Consider the following 23,764-nt stretch of genomic DNA (forward strand, 5'->3'; position numbering starts at 1 on the left):
TCTTGCAGGATGCGTTCACTGTGCATCCTGATAGGCAAAGTTCCCCTCGTTTGAAATGCAAATCTCTAATTACAGTGTCAAAAGTGACACTTTGAAGGGCAGCGTTCAACAGCTGCTAGGTCATTAGCAGTGCCTTCACAAATGAGCACCAGCTTCTTTTCCTCAGAGGTGGCACCGAAAATCTCAAGTGGAAAATCCAGGCAGACACAACTCCCAGGGCAGGGTTCAGGTTTCAGTTCTCCAGAGAGCTGCATTCAGTATTTCACTAGTTCACCTCAGAAGGGCTTTGGCAGCTCACTGGCTTGAAGCATCAAATAATTTTAGGCTGTTCTGCAAAGTTCAGAAGATTATTAAGACATTAAATGAAACTGTTAAAAGGTAAAGCTATACATGGCTTCACTGCTTTAACTTCAAGTTTTAGACTTAAATTCCCTATCCAATACTTCCCCTTCTTTAATTTCTTACCTCTCTCACCATTATTTAAAATGGAATTGTTAAAAAGACAGTAATATGTATTCCACACCTTCAGAGTGTCCAAATTAGGTACACTCTGTAATTTCTCCATCCATTATAATACTTACTATTAAACCTAAAAAAAATTAGCAAAAATAAAAATAACAAAAAAAACCCCAAAAAACAACAACAAAACCCCCCCCAAAACAACAAAACAAAAGAAAAACAAAACAAAAAAAAAAAAAAAAAAAAAAAAAAAAAAAAAAACACCCAACCTGGAACAGCCCAGTGACTTAACAATTGGAGTCTCCAGATCAATTTTTCAGTATGAAATACACTTAAAAAGCAGATTAGTACTACACTTGACTGATTTTTAAAGCTGGAGTGTGACCCCTAGGTGGTGCTGACATCCTGATATTCCACAAGGTTAAAGAATATTCCACTTTATTAAACTGTATCCTAACACATCACCCCTCAGCAGCTGCCCCCAGGAATGTGCACTGCTGTCAGCAGTTCCATTTTCTGTAAGTATTTTATTTGAACACAGTGAGTTTAAATCCGTGGCCATAAAAATAATTTGATTTACTCTTCAGTGCAGGGGCAGAGTGCACAGCCAGGTGGGGGCAGTGGAATCTGGGTAACTGGGGCCAGTCTGGATTTCAGGGAAGCATCTCTGAGAAAGAACCCTTCTGATCCATCCGTGTAAAGACAGAAAAATTCATGTTACAATGGTTTTTTTAATCAATATCCCCTGCATAACATGTAAAACTTCCACAGAAGAAACTGAGATTAGCACAAGAAAATCAGCTCAGTCTGTTCAATTTCATTCTTAGGCTACACAACCTGATTAGATTTGAAAGATTAGAGATGCTATGGCTGGATAAAGGAGAATCTGATCTCTTACATGCTGAAAAAGAATATAAATACGTGTCATGGTGCAAAGAAACTCAACCAGATATTATTTTAAGTTACCCAAACTGATTTATTGACAATTTAAATGTGACATATTTACAGCACTGTTTCTAAAATAATTTAACAATTTTCATAGATTTATAAAAGTACTGATAAATAGGAGACCCTGACAGTGACCAACCACAAATATTTCCCTATGCTACTGAACTACAACAGTAGTTCATTTCTTTTTTCATTTTTCTCTTTTCCCCCTCTTTTTGTAAGTCCCATAATGGAGCTGCTTTACCTCCACCCAATGTGTAAAATTGCCAATACCAAAATACAATAAAATGACCATGCAGTGTGAAAGCTGTACCAGAGCAAGTGATTTCAGATGTTAGACTACAGTAAAAATATTACAATGCAAAGTGTCTTCCACACAGAATGTACTTGTGAAAAAATAAGCTTTTAAAGAGCTAATGGTTTCTTTTAATAGAAATTAAAACCTACAATACTAGTACAGACATTTACAATAATTTCCAATTCTGTGCTAGTTTTCACATATATCTAAAGTCAAACAAAACCAGTAATTTACAGACACCACTGCCTTGAGACAGTGGTTAGTTAGCTTATGGATTAAAAAAAAAATAAACCAAAACCAAAAGAAGGTGCTGATATAATTTAAGGTTTTGAATTTCATTATATTCCATTCTTATGTGACATATTCCATTCTTATATTCCATTCTTCTGTCCTGGGATCAACAAATTGCTGTGGTAAAGCCATCCATATCTCTCAAGGAGGAAGTCAGTTTGGAAGTTGGAGAGAAGATGGACTTGCCTGATATGTATCTTAGGTTCCAGCAGACAAAGGAAGTCTCACAGAGCTGGACAACTGGGATCACAGTAAGCAGCAGCATGAGATATTTGTGGGGTTGGGATTAAAGCAAATGGGTTTTTTTTCCAAGAATGATGAAAAGTACACACCACCTAATCCAATACTTGAAATGTAAAGGTTCTCCTCGCTGGCATCACTGATGCCCCATAACACAATGCACACAAACATCAAATACTCACTTTTTTAAGAACACATATTGCACAGCAGTGGGTGCAACACCAGAACACTGGTACCCCTGGCATAAATCTTGTTTTAAAGAGCTGTTTCAAGCTATGCTATCCAGAGCAACTCCAAGCCAACGCTCAAACCCAGTAAGAATGGTCTGTGTACATCACTAACCCCAAAGTGTTTCAACAATGTGAGAGAAAACACAGGCACTTCAGATTCTTAGTGCACCAAAAGTTATAGGCCACGATTGCAGGACTAGGAACAGTTCAGTACCAATAACAACACAACTAAAGGAGCTCTTCCACTGATCAATACAGAAACAAGAACTGCTCACAAAGCACTGGGAAGGAATCATTCTCAAAACAGTAACCAAACAATACATTTAAACATTTAAGAAAGCATAATTGCTGCAAAGCCTAATGTAACACAACATAAACCCTACTTAGTTAAAAAGATCTAAAGTGTCCGAATTCCAAAGTCCAAATTCTCTTCTCCCCCCCTCCAAAACACCAATACATGCAGTCCGTGGAAATCCAAATGTGCAAAAAGTTATAACCCACCTTTAGGAGTGCATCAAAAATAGGCTGACTATTCAAAATATTATTTTAGTGGAAATTTTACAGCACCATGACTAGAATTCCAAGGGAGTTCAGAATTCTTGTTCTGATAACAAATCAGTTGACACTGTTGATCTTAAAGAACAGAAGAAACATTTTGTGCATTTCCTGGTATCTGGAAGTCACGGAGAGAAAAAATTCTCCTATTTACCTAAAATCTTACTGTAGTTTAAGATGGAATTAAATAATCACATTTGTTGGCAACAAGTTCTCCAAAACAGAGCATTAGTTGCAAATTTAGTAAACCTGCCAGATTAGGAATTAGCAGTTGCTGGTACCTTGCTTACTTGCACAAGTACTTTTTTTTTGTTTGTTTAATGCATTTTGGGTTGGTTTTTTTTTTCCTAAACTGTGCAGTTTGGCCCCTCCCTAGTAAGTGATTTACTATCAGGCTTTGAGAAAATGCCTAAGGTCCATCTCTGACCCTCAGCTGAAAGGCAACACACACACACATTATATATACCCATGTGTGCACAGAACACACACACACATATATATAACAGCAGTGCTCCGGTTTCTTTTTTTTTTTTTTTTTTTGTTCTCATTTCCTGGAATTTTCTTTGGTTCAAAGTCCGAGCAAGGAAATTAAAGGACCGAACAAATGGATCATTCTCCAAACACTTCCATCCCTACACATCACTAACTGGAAGGCTTGCATCATCCAGATCCACAAGGCCAGGATCCTGTTCCTGAGTGCCATTTTTGCTCCGGGGTTCCCAGGGACCCCGGTCAGTCACTTTGGAAGTTGATTCTCTTGGAGCGACAGCCTGGATCTTGTAGCTCCTTGGCCTGGCCTTGGTAAAAGACTCGTGAAATCCTCGTTTCTCCAAGGCAGGGGGTTTGGGGTGAGGGGCTGGGGCCACAGGGCTGCAGTGAGGGGCTGTGGAATGTGAGCTGGCTGCACGGACAGCATGGCCGGGCTCGGCAGAAGACTCGGGATGCTCCTGGAAAAAGAAGGGGATGTGTCAGGTGAAGTGGCTGATGGCACGTTGGAAAGATGCAGGTTCAGATTTCACACTCATGAAAACAAAATAAATACAAATATGGAGACAGAAAATACACAAAGCGAAGCATCAGCCACGGCAGCAGGAGGCAGGTGCTTTGTGAGGCTCTGCTTTACTGAGTGTGAGCTCACAGCAACATCAGCTGCTGCACTCAATGAGATGAAATTCTTAAATCAAGCACAGCAGCTCTGTAGACTTTAGTCCAGCAATTTAGGCTCCTCATTTTACTAAGATGTTAAATAACCGCTTGAAGATGCACACTTTAAAGGCCATTGAAAGTCACATCTTTCCAAAAGAAAAATGGATTCAGATCTATTCATATTAATCAAACACTCATATCCTGGATCCTGAAGTAGTGCACATTTTACTGTTCCCTGTTCTTGGAGCACCAAATCTTCCCAATTTCTCCCAAGAACCAAACAAAAACTTTAAGCTATCATGAGTATATAAAAATTTCCAAAGTTAATGACCTAGAAAAGAAACTGATACTTAAGCTACTCCTTCCATGCAAGTTATTGTTTTGTGTTTATTATCATTATTCTGCTGACCTTTACACAGCTATTAAAATATCTTCCACCATTTACTTACTGACAAAAACAAGTCCCCAGACTACCCAGGAATGATTTAGTTGTCTGAAGAGCAGGCATGGAATGCCATTTGGATGTCCTGGGATAGCCTGGCCTCCTGAACAGGAACAAGAAGTTCCTTGGGCTCTGCACTGCATCCATCAGTTCTGTCAGGATTTCTCAAATCCATGAGCAGTGCTGGGTTTGAAATGCTCTGATGCAAATACTGTGTAATGTTGCAGTGAACTGTGTGTGCATTAGGAGCTGCAGCTGCTGCCAATTCTGCCATCACCAGTGTTAGTCCAGGAACTAAAGGAATCTGCCAGCCCATGTGCACACACAAATCAAGGCATTTCTCAAGCACATTTGTTAGCAAAAAAAAATAAACCCCAAACCCATCACAGATGTGTGTCCAAGATGCAATTATAAATCCTAAATTAAATACTTATTTTTTTCCACTGTAGTTTTTCAAGTTTCTTTTAGAATGTTACGACATTCTCATGACATATGAATTAATAAATTTAATGAAAATGGATTTTACCAAGTACTACCATATTTCTTTTTATAAATGTTATTGGATGAACCTGTGCAACTTTTTTTTGGACTTGAGTTTGGTGTTCAATTTCACTAAAGTATTTCACATCATTTACATTGCCTTACTTCATACCTGCCTTGATATTCCACTTAAGGAAAAAAGTTTGCTTTAAGAGAACTTATGAGTCACTGGTTTACCTACTGTTATTATTATTATTAATAATTTTACTTCGCCAAATAGGACAAAAGGGATATTAGGACAAGACCTCTGAATTTTTCCTAAGCTGCCCTGAGGGATATCCAGATTTTACTACCCACACTGGCTGTAATTTCACAGTTAAGAGACTGTGCTGCTGCACTACTCCTAAGGTGCCCTGCTTTGAACAGGGTACTGATTATACATTATTATATAATGCTTCTATGTTTGAACTAATAATTTCATGCAGAGATCTCATAAGCCATGCAGATCAGGCTACTTTAGAGCCTTCCAAATCCTAGAGTTACAACGTGCATGTTCTGTGTGCACTCATCTGTATTAGTTTGTGGGCAGCTTCCATTTAATCTCACTTTGGCGCAGTTTCAAAACAAATGTAAAGTAAAATGGAAATATGAACTCTCATGCAAATTAGCTTTAGTGCTTTCCTATTAAAGTGACATCACTTATAGTTAAATATTTACTGTGCTTTGATGTATAAGCAGCGGTTTTGGTGTTTTTCATTTCCAATCATTTTAAAAGCAAGAAAAAACAGTGCAAACCTGCGAGTGAACGATATTATTGATGAGTTAGTTTTCAGTAATGGTAATGACAACAGGTAGCATTATTTTTTAGTTTGTTTTATAGTGCAAATTAGTGTCTAGTCCTAGCCCTCTGTTAAGAAGGCAAGTTTCCATGAGAGCCCACATACGTGCTGCATTCACCAGTTCTTGATGTATACCTCTGTATACAAGGATTCGACAGCCTTCTGGCCTGCCGCATCTGGAACACAGTGCAAAGCTAAGATTAGAGTCACCTGGACTTGGGAGAGAGGACAACACAGGGAACAAGAAGTGATGCAGACAGTCATAGCTACATTGCTCAGTTAGCCCCACACAAAAAGAAAACCACAGGGAAAAAAGCATACGGAAAGAAAAGTTACCTGCGTGACTTCATTGCCCCCACAAAGAGAAAATTTTTATCAGGAAGTTTTAAATAAAAGCATGAAGCAGCTACCAAAAATTGGTTGGGAGCTTAGGCTGAAGGGAGCTTAGCTTACCAGAAATATGGTATCAATGCAAATTTGTAGTCAAAAGACAGGTTTGAATTACTAGATTTCAGATTATGGGGGTAATGATGTATCCAGTTTATTACAAAACATCCCAGAGACAGAAAATGAAAAACACAGCATGCAATACCTGAGCTGTGAAGTATTCCTGGTGCTACATCTGGGCATACTTGGAGACACTGTGACACCAGAGTAACTCCCACTACTTTCCACAAGTTAATGACCTTTGTGCTAAACAACTAATAAAGTTGAAATGCTAGTAGATATGAAATGCTGGCATCCATGTGGCTTCAGAAATATTAACACTTGCCACAGTGCCCCAGTTCAGAACTACAAGATGCTGTTCTCACTGCATTTTCAACAGCAAGAACTAATTTGTGTGAGCACAGATCTCTTAGCTTAAATTTATATACAATAAACTATCAGCAATAGAGAATGACAATTTAGCAGTGAGAGTTGTTACAAAGAAATTAGGATATTGTCATTGGATTGCAAAACACAGCAATTAGCAGAAACACCTCACAGGAATTAGAAAGTTTTAATTTAACTCCCAAAGTAGTAATAGTGACAGATCATACTGGACTTCTCCAGGTTAGCACTACATTATCTACATGTTCAAGACAAACAATGCACAGAAAGTCACAGGTAGGACTAAAAAAAGTGCTCCATTAAAACCACAAAGTATTTGATGTTTGAAAGTTCATGCAAAGAGGCCACGTTACTACAGGACAGGAGAGAGGGAAGGCAGAAGGAAGAGGCAGGAGTGAGTGGCACAAGTGAACAGGAGCTCGTGGCAGCCCCTCTGAGGCGCAGGGTGACGTACGGAAGCCGCCGATCTGCCCGGTCCCCGCTGCGCCACGATGGCCCCAGAAATGGCCTTGATCCAGCTGTGCATGTCCTCGGGGCTGTCTGCCTGCAGCCAACAACAACACCATGGTCAACAGCAGCCCCAGCCTGCCCACTGCCCCACCACCTGCAGCACAAGCTGACCCTGCTGCTCAGTGTGCCACTGAAACACAGGGGGACCTCATTTCTTACAGGCAGACTGTCACGGACATCTTATATGAAAAATCCTTTCCTTAGGATTTTTCCTCCTGAGAAGCTGGGAGGCCTCAGGAACAAAATGTAAACAATGGTTATCTGCTGCTGTGGAATGCAACAGGTGGGTCTTTGGCTGGCCCACATTGGTTGTTTCTAATTAAAGGCCAATCACAGTCAGCTGGCTTGGACTCTCTGTCCGAGCCACAAGCCTTTGTTATCATTCTTTCTTTTTCTATTCTTAGCTAGCCTTCTGATGAAATATTTTCTTCTATTCTTTTAGTACAGTTTTAATATAATATATATAATAAAATAATAAATCAGGCTTTTGAAACATGGAGTCAGATCCTCATCTCTTCCCTCATCCTCAGACCCCTGCGAACATGGTCATAGCAGACTTTATTTCTTAACCCAGACATTTCTTACTCTGAACTTATAAAATGCATACCACTATATAAAGCAGTAAAAATACCCTGAAGATCACACTCCCCCTGAAAATCATGCCATGGTCAAAGTGAAGAAATGCTGCTATTTCACTTTTAAAGTGTATTTAACTCTGGCAGTCTCTTAGGTTTGCCCAAAGTTTAAAAAAAGAAATTACCTGCACATAAAAGGTTCGAGAAGTTGTTACAATTTCAAAGAGATTGTCTCTCATCATTATATCACTGCAAATGAAATACAAAAATAGTTCAAAAGCAAGTACAACTTTCCCACTGTATTTTAACAAGACTGTAGAACTGGCAGAGAATCAGAGCATTTGCTGTCTGACTTTTGCATTTCTTTATCACTCTATTTTTTTTACTGATTTTTTTACTAATTTTAGCCCCAAGACTTTAGTTTACCAGTGGCACATGTGCTACTATATGTATTTTTAATTGGAACATTTAAAATCATATAACATTAAGTCAAATATATTTATCATACATTTTTAATCAGAACATTCTAAATCATGTTAAAAAATATCATTCTAGTCAAATTTATGTAAGTAGTCTGCTAAAGAAGAAACAGAAAAATCAGTATCTCTCAAGTGCTACAAAAGCAATTATTCTTTAGTATATTGCCATTTGGTAGGAGGGAAACAGCAGGGTGAAGAGTGCTTTCAGCCAGATTCATCCACCCAACATGAGTTAATGTCCTCTAAAGTTTTAGAGATTATGGAAGCAGAGTACAGACTCCTGAAATTGCTGCCTCAGACCAGACAGCACCCACACATCTCTAACTCTTGGTTCCATGACAGTCCCTTGTTCTGCCCTTGTGCCAAGTTTGCAAATTTGAAACACATTAATACAGAACCCTCAAAAAACCCATTTAATGCACAAAACAATGTGCTGTCCCATAAAGAAAGAACACCCCACATGCACACATCAAGTGAAGTTATTGAACAGTTCTCCAAGGAGCAGCCTGGCCATGACCAAGCAGGGAATTCCATCCCTTGTAATGATATCAGTGATTCCCTCCTCACCTCTGTTTGCATTCCTGAACTTTATGGACCTCCTTAAGTGGTATAACCCTGAGAGGTTCCTTTTCCTGAAAAAAGAAATATGTTTTAGTACAGTGTATCTAAGAACTAGAACAGAGAGCCAGAGGCCAGGACAGCAGCAGTCTTACAAAAATAAGACTTTCAAGGCAGTCACTATGAAAAAAATGGTGTCAACCAAAATTTTATTTGCTTTTGTAAGTATTAAACCAACCACGGCACTTGCAATGAAGAGGAGGACAAATCAAGAAGCAAAACCTCCCAAAACATTAATTCCATTCTATAATGAAAACAACCCTGCTGTCCTCTCCCCCTAAGCAGATCAGATAACTGACCCTGGCCTCAAGCAGCTCATTTCATTAAAATTTTGATTGCATTAATCTGCTATGAAATGCTACCATAGAAGAGGCTATGTTAATTGGACTAAGTAAGATTAACTGTACCCTATACTTAATACAATTAAAAGTACTACAAGGAAACCAGTCCTTAACACCTGTAAAAGAACAAGTACTCTCAAAGCATTCAGAAATTCTGTTACCATAATAAAAATAAGTGTTAAAGTTTCACACAACAGGAAAAAAGAACTTTCAAAGAGAAACACTTTCACTTCTCCCATGACAACATAATATCACACACACTATTATTTTCTAGTGGCTGTTGCAGTAAACTACACACAAACAACAACTTATTTTACCTCCTACTGTGATTTCTTTAAACCAAGTTACAATGGATTGCTTCACTTGCCTACCACTTCCACATAAAACAAAAGCTTTCAGCTCTGCAATGACTTCCCCTACAATTCCTGTAATAGACACTTAGGAGATTTATGCTGAGCAAGCAGCAACATCACCCAAATGTAACCATGCCCCAAGAGCAGTTCCCTTTAGATCAGTTTGTTCTTTAGCAGATCAAATGTAGGAAGATTTAAACCCAATGTTTTCAGTTATTGTGCTCCTTGTATCTCTTCTCTGCTGCTCTTAGATTCAATCATCCATTAAAATGCATTTTCAAATACATCAACTGTAAAGACCATCTCTTGGAGGGAAAAGCCCAGCTCAGAAATGATCATTTTCTGAGTCTCATATTCCACTCTCCCACAGCACAATTCTTCACTGGGTTAGAGCTTGTTTGTGAGCAATCTGAGCTCACATTTGTTTTTTAAATAAAAATAGAGGGTTTCTTACAGGCAGTGAGTCAGAATTGTTCTGCTGACAGCTAAACAAAGATAATGATGCAAGATCAAACCCCTGCTACTGCTGCAGACGCCCTCATTAGAAATGAAATCAAATTTAACTTCAGAAACAGCCTGAAATTTGGGTTCTTGACATTTTACATCTTATGTTTGGCCTGTAAACTCAATTCTCCTTAATTTACAATACTCTACAACTCAGGTTTCATTCCTTAGGTACAGATTTTCTTACATTTAGACTGTTTTCCCTAAAAAGGAATCCCACACTTTACTGTCTTCAGAACCAGCCATTTAATCTTTAAATGAAGCCTGAAGGCACTTAACATCTGGTCAAAATCAGCCAAAAACGTAGAGTGACAGGGGAAGAAAGGTCATGAAGCTAAAAGAAACTCTGCAAATGTTGCTGTTGAACAGAAAATCAAGAGGTTTTTGTCCATCTTGGCTGCCCTGGTGAAACAAATGTGGGGGAAGATCCCATTATCTGGATGATAAAGCATAATTCTAACTTTATTTAAAGAATTGCAAGATTAGTTTTGTCTTTCTTACAGTGATCAGCTATTTCAACAACACAATTAATTTTATAAGAGTGTAAAATGACAAAGTACTAATATAAGAATCAGGGTGACTGCAGAGTAGATTTTATTATTGTTCTTCAGTGCCCTACAGGAAGGTTCCCAAACAGATTGAACAGTTGCCCCATTAATTTCTTTTGGTTCTTCCCAGTCATTAAAAGGTTTTACAGTACAGACTCAAGAGCTGCAGGAGCAGCAGAGCACATTTCTCAAACACAAGCATATTCCTTGCAACTCTCACTGGAGAATAACACAGAATTGGAAACTTACCAGTTCAGACTTGAAATATCCTATTGTGTTTTCATCTAATTGAAAGTATCTTCTCTTCCAGTTCTTCATCTGTTAAGGGAAAACAATAAATATTTATTTATTTTACATATAAAATAAAATAGACTTACAGGTAATGTATTATGAATATATTAAATTATATTTACCATTCTAGTTGTTATTTATAGTACATGATATTTTGTAATTCCTATTTATTCATAACTATTAATTTTGAATAATGTTTTCATTATAGTTTATTATAATAACAACTTCTGCATCTTTAGTGTCCCCAAGATAATTATGGATGACTTTGCCCAATTAGTAATTTTTTTTGAAAAAATTTAGAAAATAGTAGCTTTAAGAATTTTAAGATTTATTCAAACTGTAGAAACTCAGCAGCAGAACTATTCTATAGGAAAAATTGGAAGACAATACATCACAGGTTTCCAGTTTATTTTTAACTAAAAAAGGGATGTCACAAAAGAAAGCTTCATAATCCAAGATAAAAAGAGTCTGAGAACTCAAAGATGTGTATCTTGCTTAATCTGAACTATCTGTTCCTTCTTCTAGCAAGACATCACATGAACAGCTCCACTTGTGTTAATCAGTCTGATAAGATGCACAATTCTTCCTCTGAACTGAAAAATCAGCTTTTTTTGACTGATTTAAAAAGCAGGCACTGAACTTCTGTCCCAATTTAGATGTTTTTAGTAAGCAAAATAAGGATCTCTACAGAATGTAGAACAGAATTCCCAGCTGCATGCACCAACCATCACATGGAAGTCTGGGCACACACTTTGCCTCTCTAAAATATCCTCAACAGCATAACACTAAAGAAAGTCATGAAAAGAAGAAACACAGAAAAATTAAGTGCTACTAGAGGATAAATTTTATCTTTAATTAATCCTTATTACTCTCAGTAGTAATAAAATCACTGTCAATTTTATTTTGTTTTAATAATACTTACCACTGCTCCTTGTTTGACACAGTAACCAGCTTTGATAATGGCATTATCTGGGGGATGCTTAGCAGCAAAATAAGGAAGGTGACTTTGTGACCTCTTCAAATAATTCCTGTCAGCCCCTTCACTGCCCTCACTGACTTCTTCTTTCTAGAAAAAACACAGGAAAGTTCAGAATACTCTCAAGTTTTTTTATTTTTCTAAAGGTGAAGGAATAGCTATAGTAGTTACAATAGGAAATAACTTTATCATCCCATGCTCACAAATCTCATTTCCAATCTGAAAGAACAAAATATTTTAGCTGATTTCCAGAGACAACTGAGTTCCCCAAGGGCTGAATCCTTGTAAGCTGCTCTTAGAAACTAAACCAAGAATGTGCTCAGTACTTTGAAATGATATTGACAAACACCCAGTAAAAAAAATGGTACAGATTTAAACTAATGCATGTATTTAGTAACATGGGCAAAACACTAGAGGTGGCTACAGCAAACAAAAAGTTATTTCTAGGACTACAAGACATCAGAATTCACCAAATTTTTAAAGCATTTTGGGAGCATATATATAATTTACGTGATATTCATCTAATCTGTAACTATTTTCATCTCAGAAAACTTTCAGCAACAGATTTAGTTCTATCTTTAGCACTGTACAGATTCTACTTCCATAAGCTTGTTCAGCCTCTCAACCTTTTTTCCCCACTTTTCCTTACAATTTTTTTCCCCTTTTTTCTGTTAAAGGGGCAGAACTTCATCACTGTTAACACCAACTATTAATTTTATGCAGACAAAAATATTATTATTATACTAACAGGTATGTGTGAGCAAAAAAAAAAAATCAGTACTCAAGCAAATCTTTAAAATCTTTATATAAAGGGAATAAAATCCTGAGAACCTCCACTGAGTATGAATAAAGGTATATATAAAAGTACAGCTTTTGTGTAAAATAATAACCCACTTGTCTGGAGGGTATTACCTGGGTGGGTGTAATGATGGGAACACCACCAACAATTTCTGTCCTGTAAGAGACTTGTTTCTTTCCACCTGGGCTTTCAGCTTGACGATTTGCATTTTCCATTTGGCAGAGAGGATCAGACTGCTTTGGTACCTGCAGTTGGAATGTGAGAATTGACATGAGTTTCATGAAAAAAAAAAAGCCCTGAGCATTACTCAAGAATTTTGAGGCATTTTCAGCAGGATTTAACAAATGGTCACTAACTGTAAAAGGCTAAAAATGTCTTACACAAAAATTTGTTGTAATGACTGTGCTTTAGTGGTCCAGAGGAAAGTGGTGCCAATAAAGACATTTCAGGGGATGAAATCAGTTGCAAGCTTTGCCATAAAGTGCATCGCTTAATCTTCACGAAGCACTGAGAACTGGTTCTTTATTTTTCAGATGCTTTCAGTTTTAGTGAGAAAGTGGAGACGCCCCAGTGCCTGCAGAGGCAGCACAGCAAGGCCATAAACACTGGGACTTTGGTCACACAGGGTGTCTGACCAGTGTGACATTTGTCCTCACATGTACTTGGCATGAAGATTGTGTTACTGCCCCCATTAACCATAGATATATTGCTAAATTCTGGCCAAAGTGACCCTGCCTACCTAACTATCAGTTACTATTAGATAATTCTCTCAAATGTGGAACTAAGCCATCAAAACTCCACAGGAATCTGATTTCCCTGTGTTTTGATCTAAAAAGTTTACTCAGTTTTCTTAGTAAACTTGTTTAACCTAAGAAATGCAGTGACTAGTTGATTTCTAATGAAAAAGAAATCTCTCCTTCAATTCTTTTCCTTCTCCTTCAATCTCTCCTTCACCTCTAATGTTAATATAGCACATCTGAAGTGACTTCAACAAGAGGAGCTCAAGTCTCACACCCAAATACCCCACCCAGCAACCTACTGGGTATTTACAGAGGACATCCAAACTCCTTCAGAAAGGACACACAAATTGTCCATCCAAGACTGTGACACATTCAAAACATGGAACTGAACTGATCCAGACAAGAAAGCAAAGCCACTTTATAGTCTGTGATTCAAGTTCCTGTGCCCAGGAGTGCTCATTTTACAAAATGCAGCCTGCAGGGAAGTACAGACAGTGCTGAGAGCAGATGTCAGCCTAGGACAGTGTCCTGCTGGCCACCCCTCTGCCAGGGACTCCATCCCCAGCCAAGCCCAGCACTGAAGGATAGCTCACTCATGAGCCTCAGCCTTTGAAAAGCAGGGTTTGTAGCTACAGCTTTGTGGGGAAGTGCTTCAGCTGTCACAAACTCCCACTGAAAATGCTGCGGCCCAAGCCCACGGCCACCTCCTCACACAAAGGCATTTTCAAACAGCACTCAAAACTGGGTACACAGTGTGCCAGGCTGCAGAGGTTCACAGCCATTCTGATATTATCAGCACTCAAGAGGACTAAAACATGCAATGAATCTTGGAGGATTGCAATCTGCAGCAAGTAATGCTCATATTAAAATAATTGAGTGATCTTAATTATTTGATTCAATAATTGGATGTACTTAATACTGTACTCGAGCTGTTCAAAGGCTCGTTCCTTCAAAGACAAAATACTGATGATTTCACCAGCCATTTCAAATGCAAGATAAACAGATGATAAACGGCATTCACTCTAAATTGATGCAATCATTTATTTATTTATTCATTTAATTTCTTCAACTGGGAGCAGCTCAGGCCTGGTTGTGGTGCATCCTCTTTATGAAAAGCCCAGGTGAGAAGGCTTTGTGTTTCTGTGTTTTTTTAATTTATTATTAGTAGTATCATTTTTATAACTCCAAAGAATGGACTGCATTAAAACAGTGCAAAGAACTCATGTAAACATCCCTAGATAACCCAAAAAATGAGAAAGTCACTGACAACAGACACAAAAGTGTGCACCCATGCTCAGAACCCCTTCTTTGTCAGAGTGTGTTCTCAGAAGCATTCACTGTCATCACTTCCCCAAAACTGGAGAATATAAAACCATAACTTCTGCCTCCTGAAAAGACTGAGATAACACATGGGGGTTTCTATCACGAGATAAAAACTTGTCCTGGTACAATCCAGAGAAGTAATTTAACATTTACCAGAAGGACCAGCAAGGTTTCTTTGCATGGATGTTACTCAAAATCAGGAGAGAGCCTTTGGAGCTTGATCAAATATTTTAGTGATACTTTAAGAAATAACAACTTTTGACAGCAGGTAAAAGTATGTGTGTCTTCTTATTGCTTGCTAGTGTCTTCTGGATATTTCAAATAATATTAATGCACAGTTAATTTTAAATTATTAGAAAAAATACTAAGCTATAATTAAAAAGATTATCTTTTGTCCAATTTCCAAAAAGAAAGTTAAACTCAAATTTAGGGGGAGTTTTGTACAGTTTCTCTACGTACTCCAAAGTCAGGCCAAGACTTGTTTGTGGTGACAGAAACTGGAGGTAAAGGTTACATTTGAGCACCTTGAGACAATCATCATTTGAAAGCACTGCTGAAGATCAACTCAACCACTTACTGTGATTTTGGTAGCTTTGTTCAGAACATTTACCCATTCAACTAGGTCCTGCTGATCATTGGCTTGTAGAAAGTATTTTCTCATCCCTGCATTCATAACTGTTAAAAACCATCATAAAAAGTTAACAACACTGAAACTGAAGAGCAAACTTAATATCATTATGAAAAGATTTGATCTCAGATGAAATTCCATTTAAAGCACTTAAGTGCTCTGCTGTGTTTCATTTTAGAAAGTAATTTTAAGGCACATAAATCCACTTGATTGCTTTATTCTAAAAAATAGTAATTTAAACTCTCCACTTAAATGTCATGATACAAACTTTGAAAATTGATTTTTCTGTCTTGAATTTTATCAAAATATTCTACAGTTCCATTTCCTCTTTCTCAATTTCCCCATGCAACAAGTCTTATACCTGGGGACTTCTACAATTCCTCCTTTTAATCCTCTGCCCAGAATCTGTTATCCTTTGTGACATTATGAACATGACTATGGTCACTGATTTACTTTTTAAAAAAAAATGTTAATTGCTGGGAAAATCAGTATTAATTACTCAGCATATGATGCACAAGACCAAACAACTTTAAGACAGCTACAACACAACTATTATTTTACTTTAGTGACTTGGCAGAGAAACATATTTTAATGAGTTTATATCTCTACCTCACAACCCCTGGCATCCTTCATTAAAAAGGACAAACACATTTCAGTGTAACAGCAAAAAAAAAAAAAAATCATGGCTAATTCTTGAAATAGGTTTTACGGTGATTAAAACCATCTGAATATAAAGACAGTAAATTTGTATTTTTCCTCTACAAAGTATGAAAACTCTTTCATAAATTAGAGATATTTAAGCCAGCATCTTGGATCTTTAAGGTGTTTTAGAGCTGGCCCACTGACAGGAGAAACTTTCCAAGTGCTGAGGACAAAGCCCTCCACAGATGTGCAGAGGAATCTGGAATCTGTAGATGGCACTGAACTGACACACCAGGTACTTGCCTAAAACCAGGAGGAGCTTTAGCATTATCTAAAGCTTCAGTAAATTTTAAACAAATTTAGATCTAGAAGGCACCCCAAGAATTATTTTTTTTGTGCAGCACCAGAAGCTGAAATTTGACTTAAGAGCATTGGCTGAGAGTATTTTTAGATCAATGAAATCAAGTCTTTCATCAGGAAACCGATTTCAGTAGTTAAATTTCTTGTCTTCCCAGCTGACAGGCAGGCCACGTTTCTCAAAACAACTGTCATTGCTTATTAATGCCTCAAAAATTTCAGACATCTGAAAAAGCAGCTCTCACCTACTCCTCATTAAGCTGCAATATGAAAAAAACACAAAAACACCTTATGAGGAAGCCAACATTTCCATCATACTAAAGAAGAAAGTGAATACAAGCTATTTTTTAACCACTCCCAGCTGTAGCTGGTAGCAGAACTGCAGAACATTCTCTTGTTCCAAATGTCTGAAGAAGACACTTGATGCACACAGCACAAGCCAAACTCACCAAAACAGAACTCTGCCTTTGGCCTCAGCTTAGTTGCATCGCTAACCTAGAAGGGAAATTCAGATTATAAATGTCACAAAATACACATCAGACATCACAAGTTTTATTCTCTTTCAAGGGGGTAAATTAAAAAGATTAGAAGCACGGCAAGGTGGTTAGGCATAATGATAAAGAGAACTAAAACCAAACAAAAATGAAAGACAAACAAGGAAGGTGGGAAGATATTGACGACAAATAATTGAAAGGAAGAACAAGAAATGAGCAGAAAGACAAGAAAAGGTCAAGTATTTTTCTCCATTTATTTGTTAATGCACTATCTGCTACAAATTTAACCACAGAAACGTTCTTAGTTCACAGTTCCCTTTCAGACATATTTAGAACTAACTGTATACACAGTATAAAGGACTAAGTATTTTTTAGAAATTTTTCTGTCCTGTCTATTAAAAGTCACTATTACTTGCAAGGTATCACACCCAAAGTCATCTTCCCATTCATAAATGACCTGTCTTTCCTCCAAGACTAATGGGAATTCAAATACTCATAAAGACCTGAAATTTCAATTTTATGAGCACAAAGAGCTGCTGTTTGTAATCACTAAAAAAACTTAGACAACACAATTTATCTGCTCTTATTTTAACCTGAACCTATTGAAGTGTTTTAACACTTCTCTAATTCAGGAGTATCACAGAAGCAAAAGGAGTAAGTGCCATTTAAATTTGTCTGAAGTTGAGGCCCTTGGTAGTTACCATCAAGTATTTAATGTGTCTCACATATTAATTATCTTACCTTTGAAATATAGGTAAGTTTAATGGCCCCAACAGGTGGAGATCCAGAGGGAAGATTCTGAAACAAATCACATATGTTACATAGTGAAACTAGTTTATTCTCATGCCACAATCAGTGTTTATGCATAAAAAGCAAGTAATTCCACAAACAAAAAGAAAATCTTACATATTTTTACAGACAATGCACAATGTATGCTTGAAACAGGATCTAAACTACTTGTTTATTATACACACATCTGTTAACTAAAAACAGAAAGACTGCTAGAAACAATACAAATAGTAATTGTTTCAGAGGTTTATGTATTTTACTAGAGGAAAAAGGATTCTTGTGGCTCTGCATCCAGGAAATCCGGAAAGAATTTCTGTTTTCCTTAGCAGATGTTGGAGTCTCTTGTACTTTGACCAGGGCAGGAGGAAGGGACAAGAAGTGACATTCATCTATTATGTCAGATACTTCAAAGGCCATCTCACATATTTTCCAATCACTTCAGGGATTTAGGAAAGCCTTCACATATTTACCAGAACTCTGCAGTTCTTCAAAATTACAGCAGTGGGAGAAAATCAAGAAGTTTCAATTCTTCTCTTGCAAGAAAACCTTTCATTTGTGCATGTAAAATAAAAGGCCTAACCTAGGCCTGGGTGTGCACTGCAAATATCATTAAGTCTTAAAACTTCTGAGGAACTGCAATTTCTACAGCACTTCAAGATTTTGTCCACATGCCCTGGATTGCTTCCTTTCACTCAGATCAAATGTCTGAAGTCTGTGTTACTTGCAGAAATTCTTTTTCTCCTCAGTGAAACTGCTAAATGCTTCAGTCACAAGTCACATCCATGGAGCTGCACCTCATTTACATTTTGTTTTTGCTGGTTCCTTTGAACAGCAGACTGATGCTTTTAAACTCTGCTGCTCCTGGCAGAAGGGTACATGGATATTCCTCTGGCAGGAGCTGTCAGCTGACCTGGATCCTGTGCTCTCACTGTCTCTGTGCCCAAACCTTCAGCAATTATCTGCTCTTCCCTCTGCTAGGAAGCACAGGGATGCAGGCACATTGTAAAAGCAGCTTTTATCTAAAGGCTGCTCTCCATGCCAATAGATACAAGCTGTCCTCATGCATACACCATCCATGCTGGACTGCTATTGCAGGGTCCATTAAAAATTGCTTTTCAATGACTGATTCTGTTGAGGGAAAGCAATATGTAATGCAAGGAAAACCACACATAAGGTTAAAGGTGAATTAAACACCAGGGTGTGCGATTTGGCTCATCTGGTTATTTTAACCTGATTTACAATTATTTCATTTACTCAATGATTTTTTCCCCTGGCTTCCAGGTCCATAATACCAAACCCCACTTTTCTTTTGCGAATTCATTAGAAAACCCAAAATTGAGCCAAACCAGGAAACCCCTGGCAGGAGCAGCTCACCTGTGGGTTATCCATGTACCACACCAGGTTGTCCTCCTGCGTGTCCAGGATGAAGTACCGCCGCAGGAATTTCCCACTATTCTCATTTTCCTCAATGTCTAAGAAACCACAGATGCGATTCTGGCGATCCACATAAGGCATTTCTGACCCTGGACATCACACTGCACAACAAAAAAAAAAAAAAAAAAAAAAAGCACAGGAGGTAAGCAAAGTTCCTTGTTGCTAATTTTAAGACCGCTCAGTGCACGACATTTTGAGCAGTTTCAATCAGTAGCTTCAAGAAGTTTCTACGGAAGGGTAAGTGAAGCATAGCTGCTCCCCACACCACCACCACTGCATTTTCAGACAGGACTTTCAGACTTTGCTGCGTGTATTTAGCAGACCCAACAGCCTAAGTGTAAAGTTACAAGTGGGAAGCAGCAGATGAGCATCAAGACTTTGACAAAAATCACTGAAAAATCCTTCACAACGTGCACAAAATTGAGACAGCAGTGGGGTTACACTTCCTCCTTTGACGTTGCTTCTCACGGCCACGAAAGAATCTTTAGGAGCTCCGCTGCCCACTGCAATTTTTCATATCTAGCTTATGCAAATGCAATAAAACAGCTTTTAGAAACACTGTTCTCATTTTTCTTCTCTCCTACAAAAAGCACTTCACGTCTAGCTGTGTCTAAGAAGACATCTTTTCATTCTTATACATTAAATAGGAAAAATGAAGCTGTATGTGCACCAACAGAGATGGGAACACTCTCTGCTCATGGTACTGAGGTCTGACTGCCCCAGGCTTTTATTTTGGCTTTTGGGGTCTTCTTTTTTTTTTTTTTTAATTTGTGCTGCATTAAAAAAATTAAATAACATCTGCTTTGTGCCCACCTATTAGCCTCTTACCATTCACCTTTTATGGATCTGCCTTTTGCATCACAGGTTTTGCTTCCTTTTATTTTATGGGACAGTCATTTTACTTTAAGAGCCTTGTAAGAGCAAAGATAAATTCGCATACTCATCTAAAAATGATAAAAATCAGGTTGATGCCAATCTTTCCCAGGGCAGGGAAAAAATGATTCAGTCTTCACATTTTGTTACAAAATTCAGAAATAGTACAGATCCAAAAATACTAATGTAAGACACAGAAGGTTGAAGCACATCTCATTTTTCATAATTTTCCAGCTTTAATTGTAATATGGAAGCTTCATTTTAGTATTTCGTTAAACTCTTTACCTTTAATATTTGAGGTAACTTGATTTAAATACACTTACATACACATACAATGAGACAGACACCTGATAATTATTTGTAGTTAGCTACTGATACCCACACCAAAAACATGAGACAGTTTTTCAAGTGTTGTTTTGGGGAAAGAATCAGTGTTTATTTTAGGGACTCAGATATTTACATTTTTGGGGTGAGGGGTTATCAATATACAAACATGTACATTTATAATTGTATTTACAGCTGTTATTTTATGACTAATTAGAACCCAAGCAAATTTTTGACTCAATCACCTTGAGAAACATTTTTTAAAAAGTCTATCAGCAGCAACAATGGTTTAAATATGCAAAGGTTTGTTCAATAAAGTAAGAAAATTTACGAAGGTAATCTACATTTTCTTGGTGTGCTCCTCACAATTTAAATATCACAGATCTAAGTCAAGCTCTGTAACCAAGTTATAAATATAAGGACCACAAAAATAAACACTTGAGCACTCAGGACAATATCATTATTTTAACAAACATTCATCAGTAATTCAATTGAGGCTCTTGGGATCACTTCACACTGAAGCAACATCTCCTATAAACACAGAGCAAGCTCAAGGGTAGCTGTTCTCTAAATTACACATCTAATCTGGCAGAACTTGGCATCACACCTTGTTTGCATTAAATGAATATAAAAATTGCCATTTATCAGTATTGCCTAATTTGTACCAGGTGGTTCTTCAACAAGATCATCCAGCATTTCCAGAACACTTTTAGGCTTCATAGCAACAGTTTAAGAAGCCCAGAAAAGGCCTATGCCTGAAAAAAAGCAAATATTGGTGGCTGGTTTCCTGTCTGAGCAGACTTAAAGCTGTGTTCTCTGCAGATGTGAAGAAAACGAAACAAGGAAAACTTGTTTTTCAAACAAGATCCGGATTGATTAAAAATCCTTGAATAAAACCAACTGAATTTTCAAAGCACTTTCCCCCCATAAGAGAATCTATGTTTCAGAAAACCTTTCAAGGAAAATGAAAGGAGGATGCTCATAATGCTCCATTATGAACACACAATCAGCTAAAGCTGAACTACTCCAATACTTGAAATTTTTTTTCCAGGGCAAAAAACAAAACTCAGAAGCTTTTTCTTATTTGTCAGTAAACTAATTCTTACAGAAGAAGAAAAAATATCCAACCATAAATTAATAAAGATTCTCTAATTCAAAGTACTACCAGCTAATTTTTAGCCTACAATATGATACTATTTGCACCTACTCTATGCTCTAATGAAAATACAGCATAAAGTAACCATAATGTTAAAATGTAAATTGTATAACTGCTGTTTTCTTCAAATTAGTTTAAAATTCCTCATGGGATTACAGCCCTCTACAAGACTGATGGTCTTAAAGAAGAGACAAAAAAGCCCCCACCTTTAACTTTATAATAAATTGAAATATAACACTGTGTCATATAACTGGTTTCCATTTTTAAAAGCCTGCTTCCACCCATTACACCTTGGCAAGATTCCCCTGTAAATTAATAGCAATTCTATTCAACCTTCATTAATGAATCACAATTTGCAATGCACATTAAAAAAAAAAATCAATTTGTGCCTTTCTTCCAGTTACTAAAGGGACTGAACACATGACAAAGCCACCACCATGATCCCCCTCCTGACAACTCTGGACAGAGCCAAAAGGCATTGATGGAATTGCCATGATTCATACAAGGAATTGCAGAACTCTAATTCAGCATAGGAAATCTGGCTGGAAGACCACCAGCCTAAGAATTCATCAGAACTTCAACTTAAAAATGTCTTCAGAACACGTATCATGTCTTGCAGAGATGAGATTTTCCATTAAATTATTTGAAGCAATTAGGAAACAAAAACCTCCAAGTCTGTACATTTGACAGCATTATTACATGCACCCTTAGTTATTTGCAGCAGCACAGTGCATTCAATCTTCTAGAATCAAGCATTATAAAAAGATTATGAGTTCTTAGGAAGGCTGAAGGCACCAAAGCTGTTACACACCACATACAACTCCATTTTATTTTGCCTTCCCTCCCTGCAGTGGAGATGTGGGTCAATGACACTGTGCTACTTCAGGGAAAACATCCCAGTGGCCCATTTCCTCCTGGTTCTTGCCACAATCCTGCAAAAACAAAGATGTTCTTGAAAACCCAATTTGTGGTGTATAGTAACACTCTGTAAGAACTCCCAGCTCCTTGAAATTCTTTCCTGGAGGGCTGTGTTACAATGCAAAGAGGAGGTGTCACTTATTTTTGAAGCCTTACATCCCTCTTTCCAGCAGCAGGGTACTAATTTAGGAGGTCCATACCTCACCAGCCCAGCTTCTCTCAGATTTCCCCTCTCCCTGCTCTTTTCCTCGGAGGTACAACACACACTGACATTCCCCAACATTTATATCCCACACTGAGGGCTGCCTGGCCTCCTGTGCACCACTATAAATAAAAATCCCAGATCACCTTCCCCAGCCTCACTGGAAATGCATGACTGCACAAGCAGGACCTGCAGAGGGACACGAGCATCTCCTCTGCACCATTTATAACACACAGCTCCAACTCTCCCACATTAATTCCTATTTTTAGCTTCCTACCAGCACCTGTTCTTGAGTTCACCTCCATTCCAGATTGCTTGCAGCCTTCCTATCTTCAAGTGCAAAGTCTAGACAAGACTGAAGTGAGGTGCCAGATAACATTTCTGTGGCCCAGTCTCTCCTTTGACTCGATTTCCACAGGTAGGTACAAACCATGGACCACTGGTTGACTAAAGCAAGTGGAATTTTGTCTTCATAAAAAAATCAGGCTTTGCATTATGACAGGACAGCTTGATTAAAAAATAAAAGAAAAGCACTTTATACCTCTTTATTTTACATGCCTTTTCCCCAAGCTTTGGGTAATATTTTATTACTTTTATTTCATTATTTTGAGTAATAATTTATTACTTTCATTTCTTTAATTTAGATGAACAGTTCTACTTCCTGCTCTTTAACGTTTGGAACTTTGGATTTAACCCACCCCAGGAGATGACTTTGGGGTTCTTTTTCTATCAGCTAGCAAGATTAAGAAACATCCATTACCTACTTACTCATCCCTACGAAATGAAGAACAACATTCATACACCTCCACTTGATAAATATAAAATGATGCCATGAGTCATGCCCACCCCTCCTCCCCAGCTCCCTTTTTAAGCTCTGCTGTTTACAGCAGCTCCAGCAGCACAAAGGGAAGGTGAAGCAGCATCCCCAGCCATCTCCAGTCTTTCCTGCAGTTCCAGGGGCAGCTTCATTACTGAGGGCTCCTGGCTTTTGACTAGGCAATTACTCTCAGCTTCCTGCTGTAAATCAGCTGCTCTCCAGCTGGTCATCTCTTTTACTGACCATTTAGTGCCTCCCCAGGGCAAGGGATGAGTTCAGACTGTGCTGCTTATCCCCTGAAGAACACTGCAGCG

General features: G+C 37.9%; 1 protein-coding gene across 6 annotated transcripts in view; it reads right to left on the reverse strand.

The window, feature by feature from the left end:
- Positions 1–1,411: 1,411 nt before the first annotated feature.
- The window catches only part of PLEKHA1 (pleckstrin homology domain containing A1), a 31,296-nt gene continuing 8,943 nt past the window's right edge, over positions 1,412–23,764 (reverse strand). For 2 of the 6 annotated variants that reach the window (XM_059477232.1, XM_059477234.1), the window contains exons 2-12: positions 19,101–19,261; positions 17,679–17,735; positions 16,893–16,938; positions 15,394–15,491; positions 12,867–12,998; positions 11,901–12,044; positions 10,937–11,005; positions 8,891–8,955; positions 8,030–8,093; positions 7,214–7,303; positions 1,412–3,968 (exon numbers count right to left, since the gene is read on the reverse strand). In XM_059477232.1, coding sequence (XP_059333215.1) covers positions 3,654–3,968; positions 7,214–7,303; positions 8,030–8,093; positions 8,891–8,955; positions 10,937–11,005; positions 11,901–12,044; positions 12,867–12,998; positions 15,394–15,491; positions 16,893–16,938; positions 17,679–17,735; positions 19,101–19,241 — 1,221 coding nt within the window. In that variant the 5' untranslated portion in view covers positions 19,242–19,261 and the 3' untranslated portion in view covers positions 1,412–3,653. Of the gene's footprint in view, positions 3,969–6,033; positions 6,105–7,213; positions 7,304–8,029; positions 8,094–8,890; positions 8,956–10,936; positions 11,006–11,900; positions 12,045–12,866; positions 12,999–15,393; positions 15,492–16,892; positions 16,939–17,678; positions 17,736–19,100; positions 19,262–23,764 lie in introns of all 6 variants that reach the window. The other 4 variants (XM_059477238.1, XM_059477237.1, XM_059477235.1 and 1 more) reach the window with 4 other exon arrangements.

The sequence above is a fragment of the Ammospiza nelsoni genome, chromosome 8, assembly GCF_027579445.1.
Source record: "Ammospiza nelsoni isolate bAmmNel1 chromosome 8, bAmmNel1.pri, whole genome shotgun sequence".
Classification (NCBI taxonomy): domain Eukaryota; kingdom Metazoa; phylum Chordata; class Aves; order Passeriformes; family Passerellidae; genus Ammospiza; species Ammospiza nelsoni.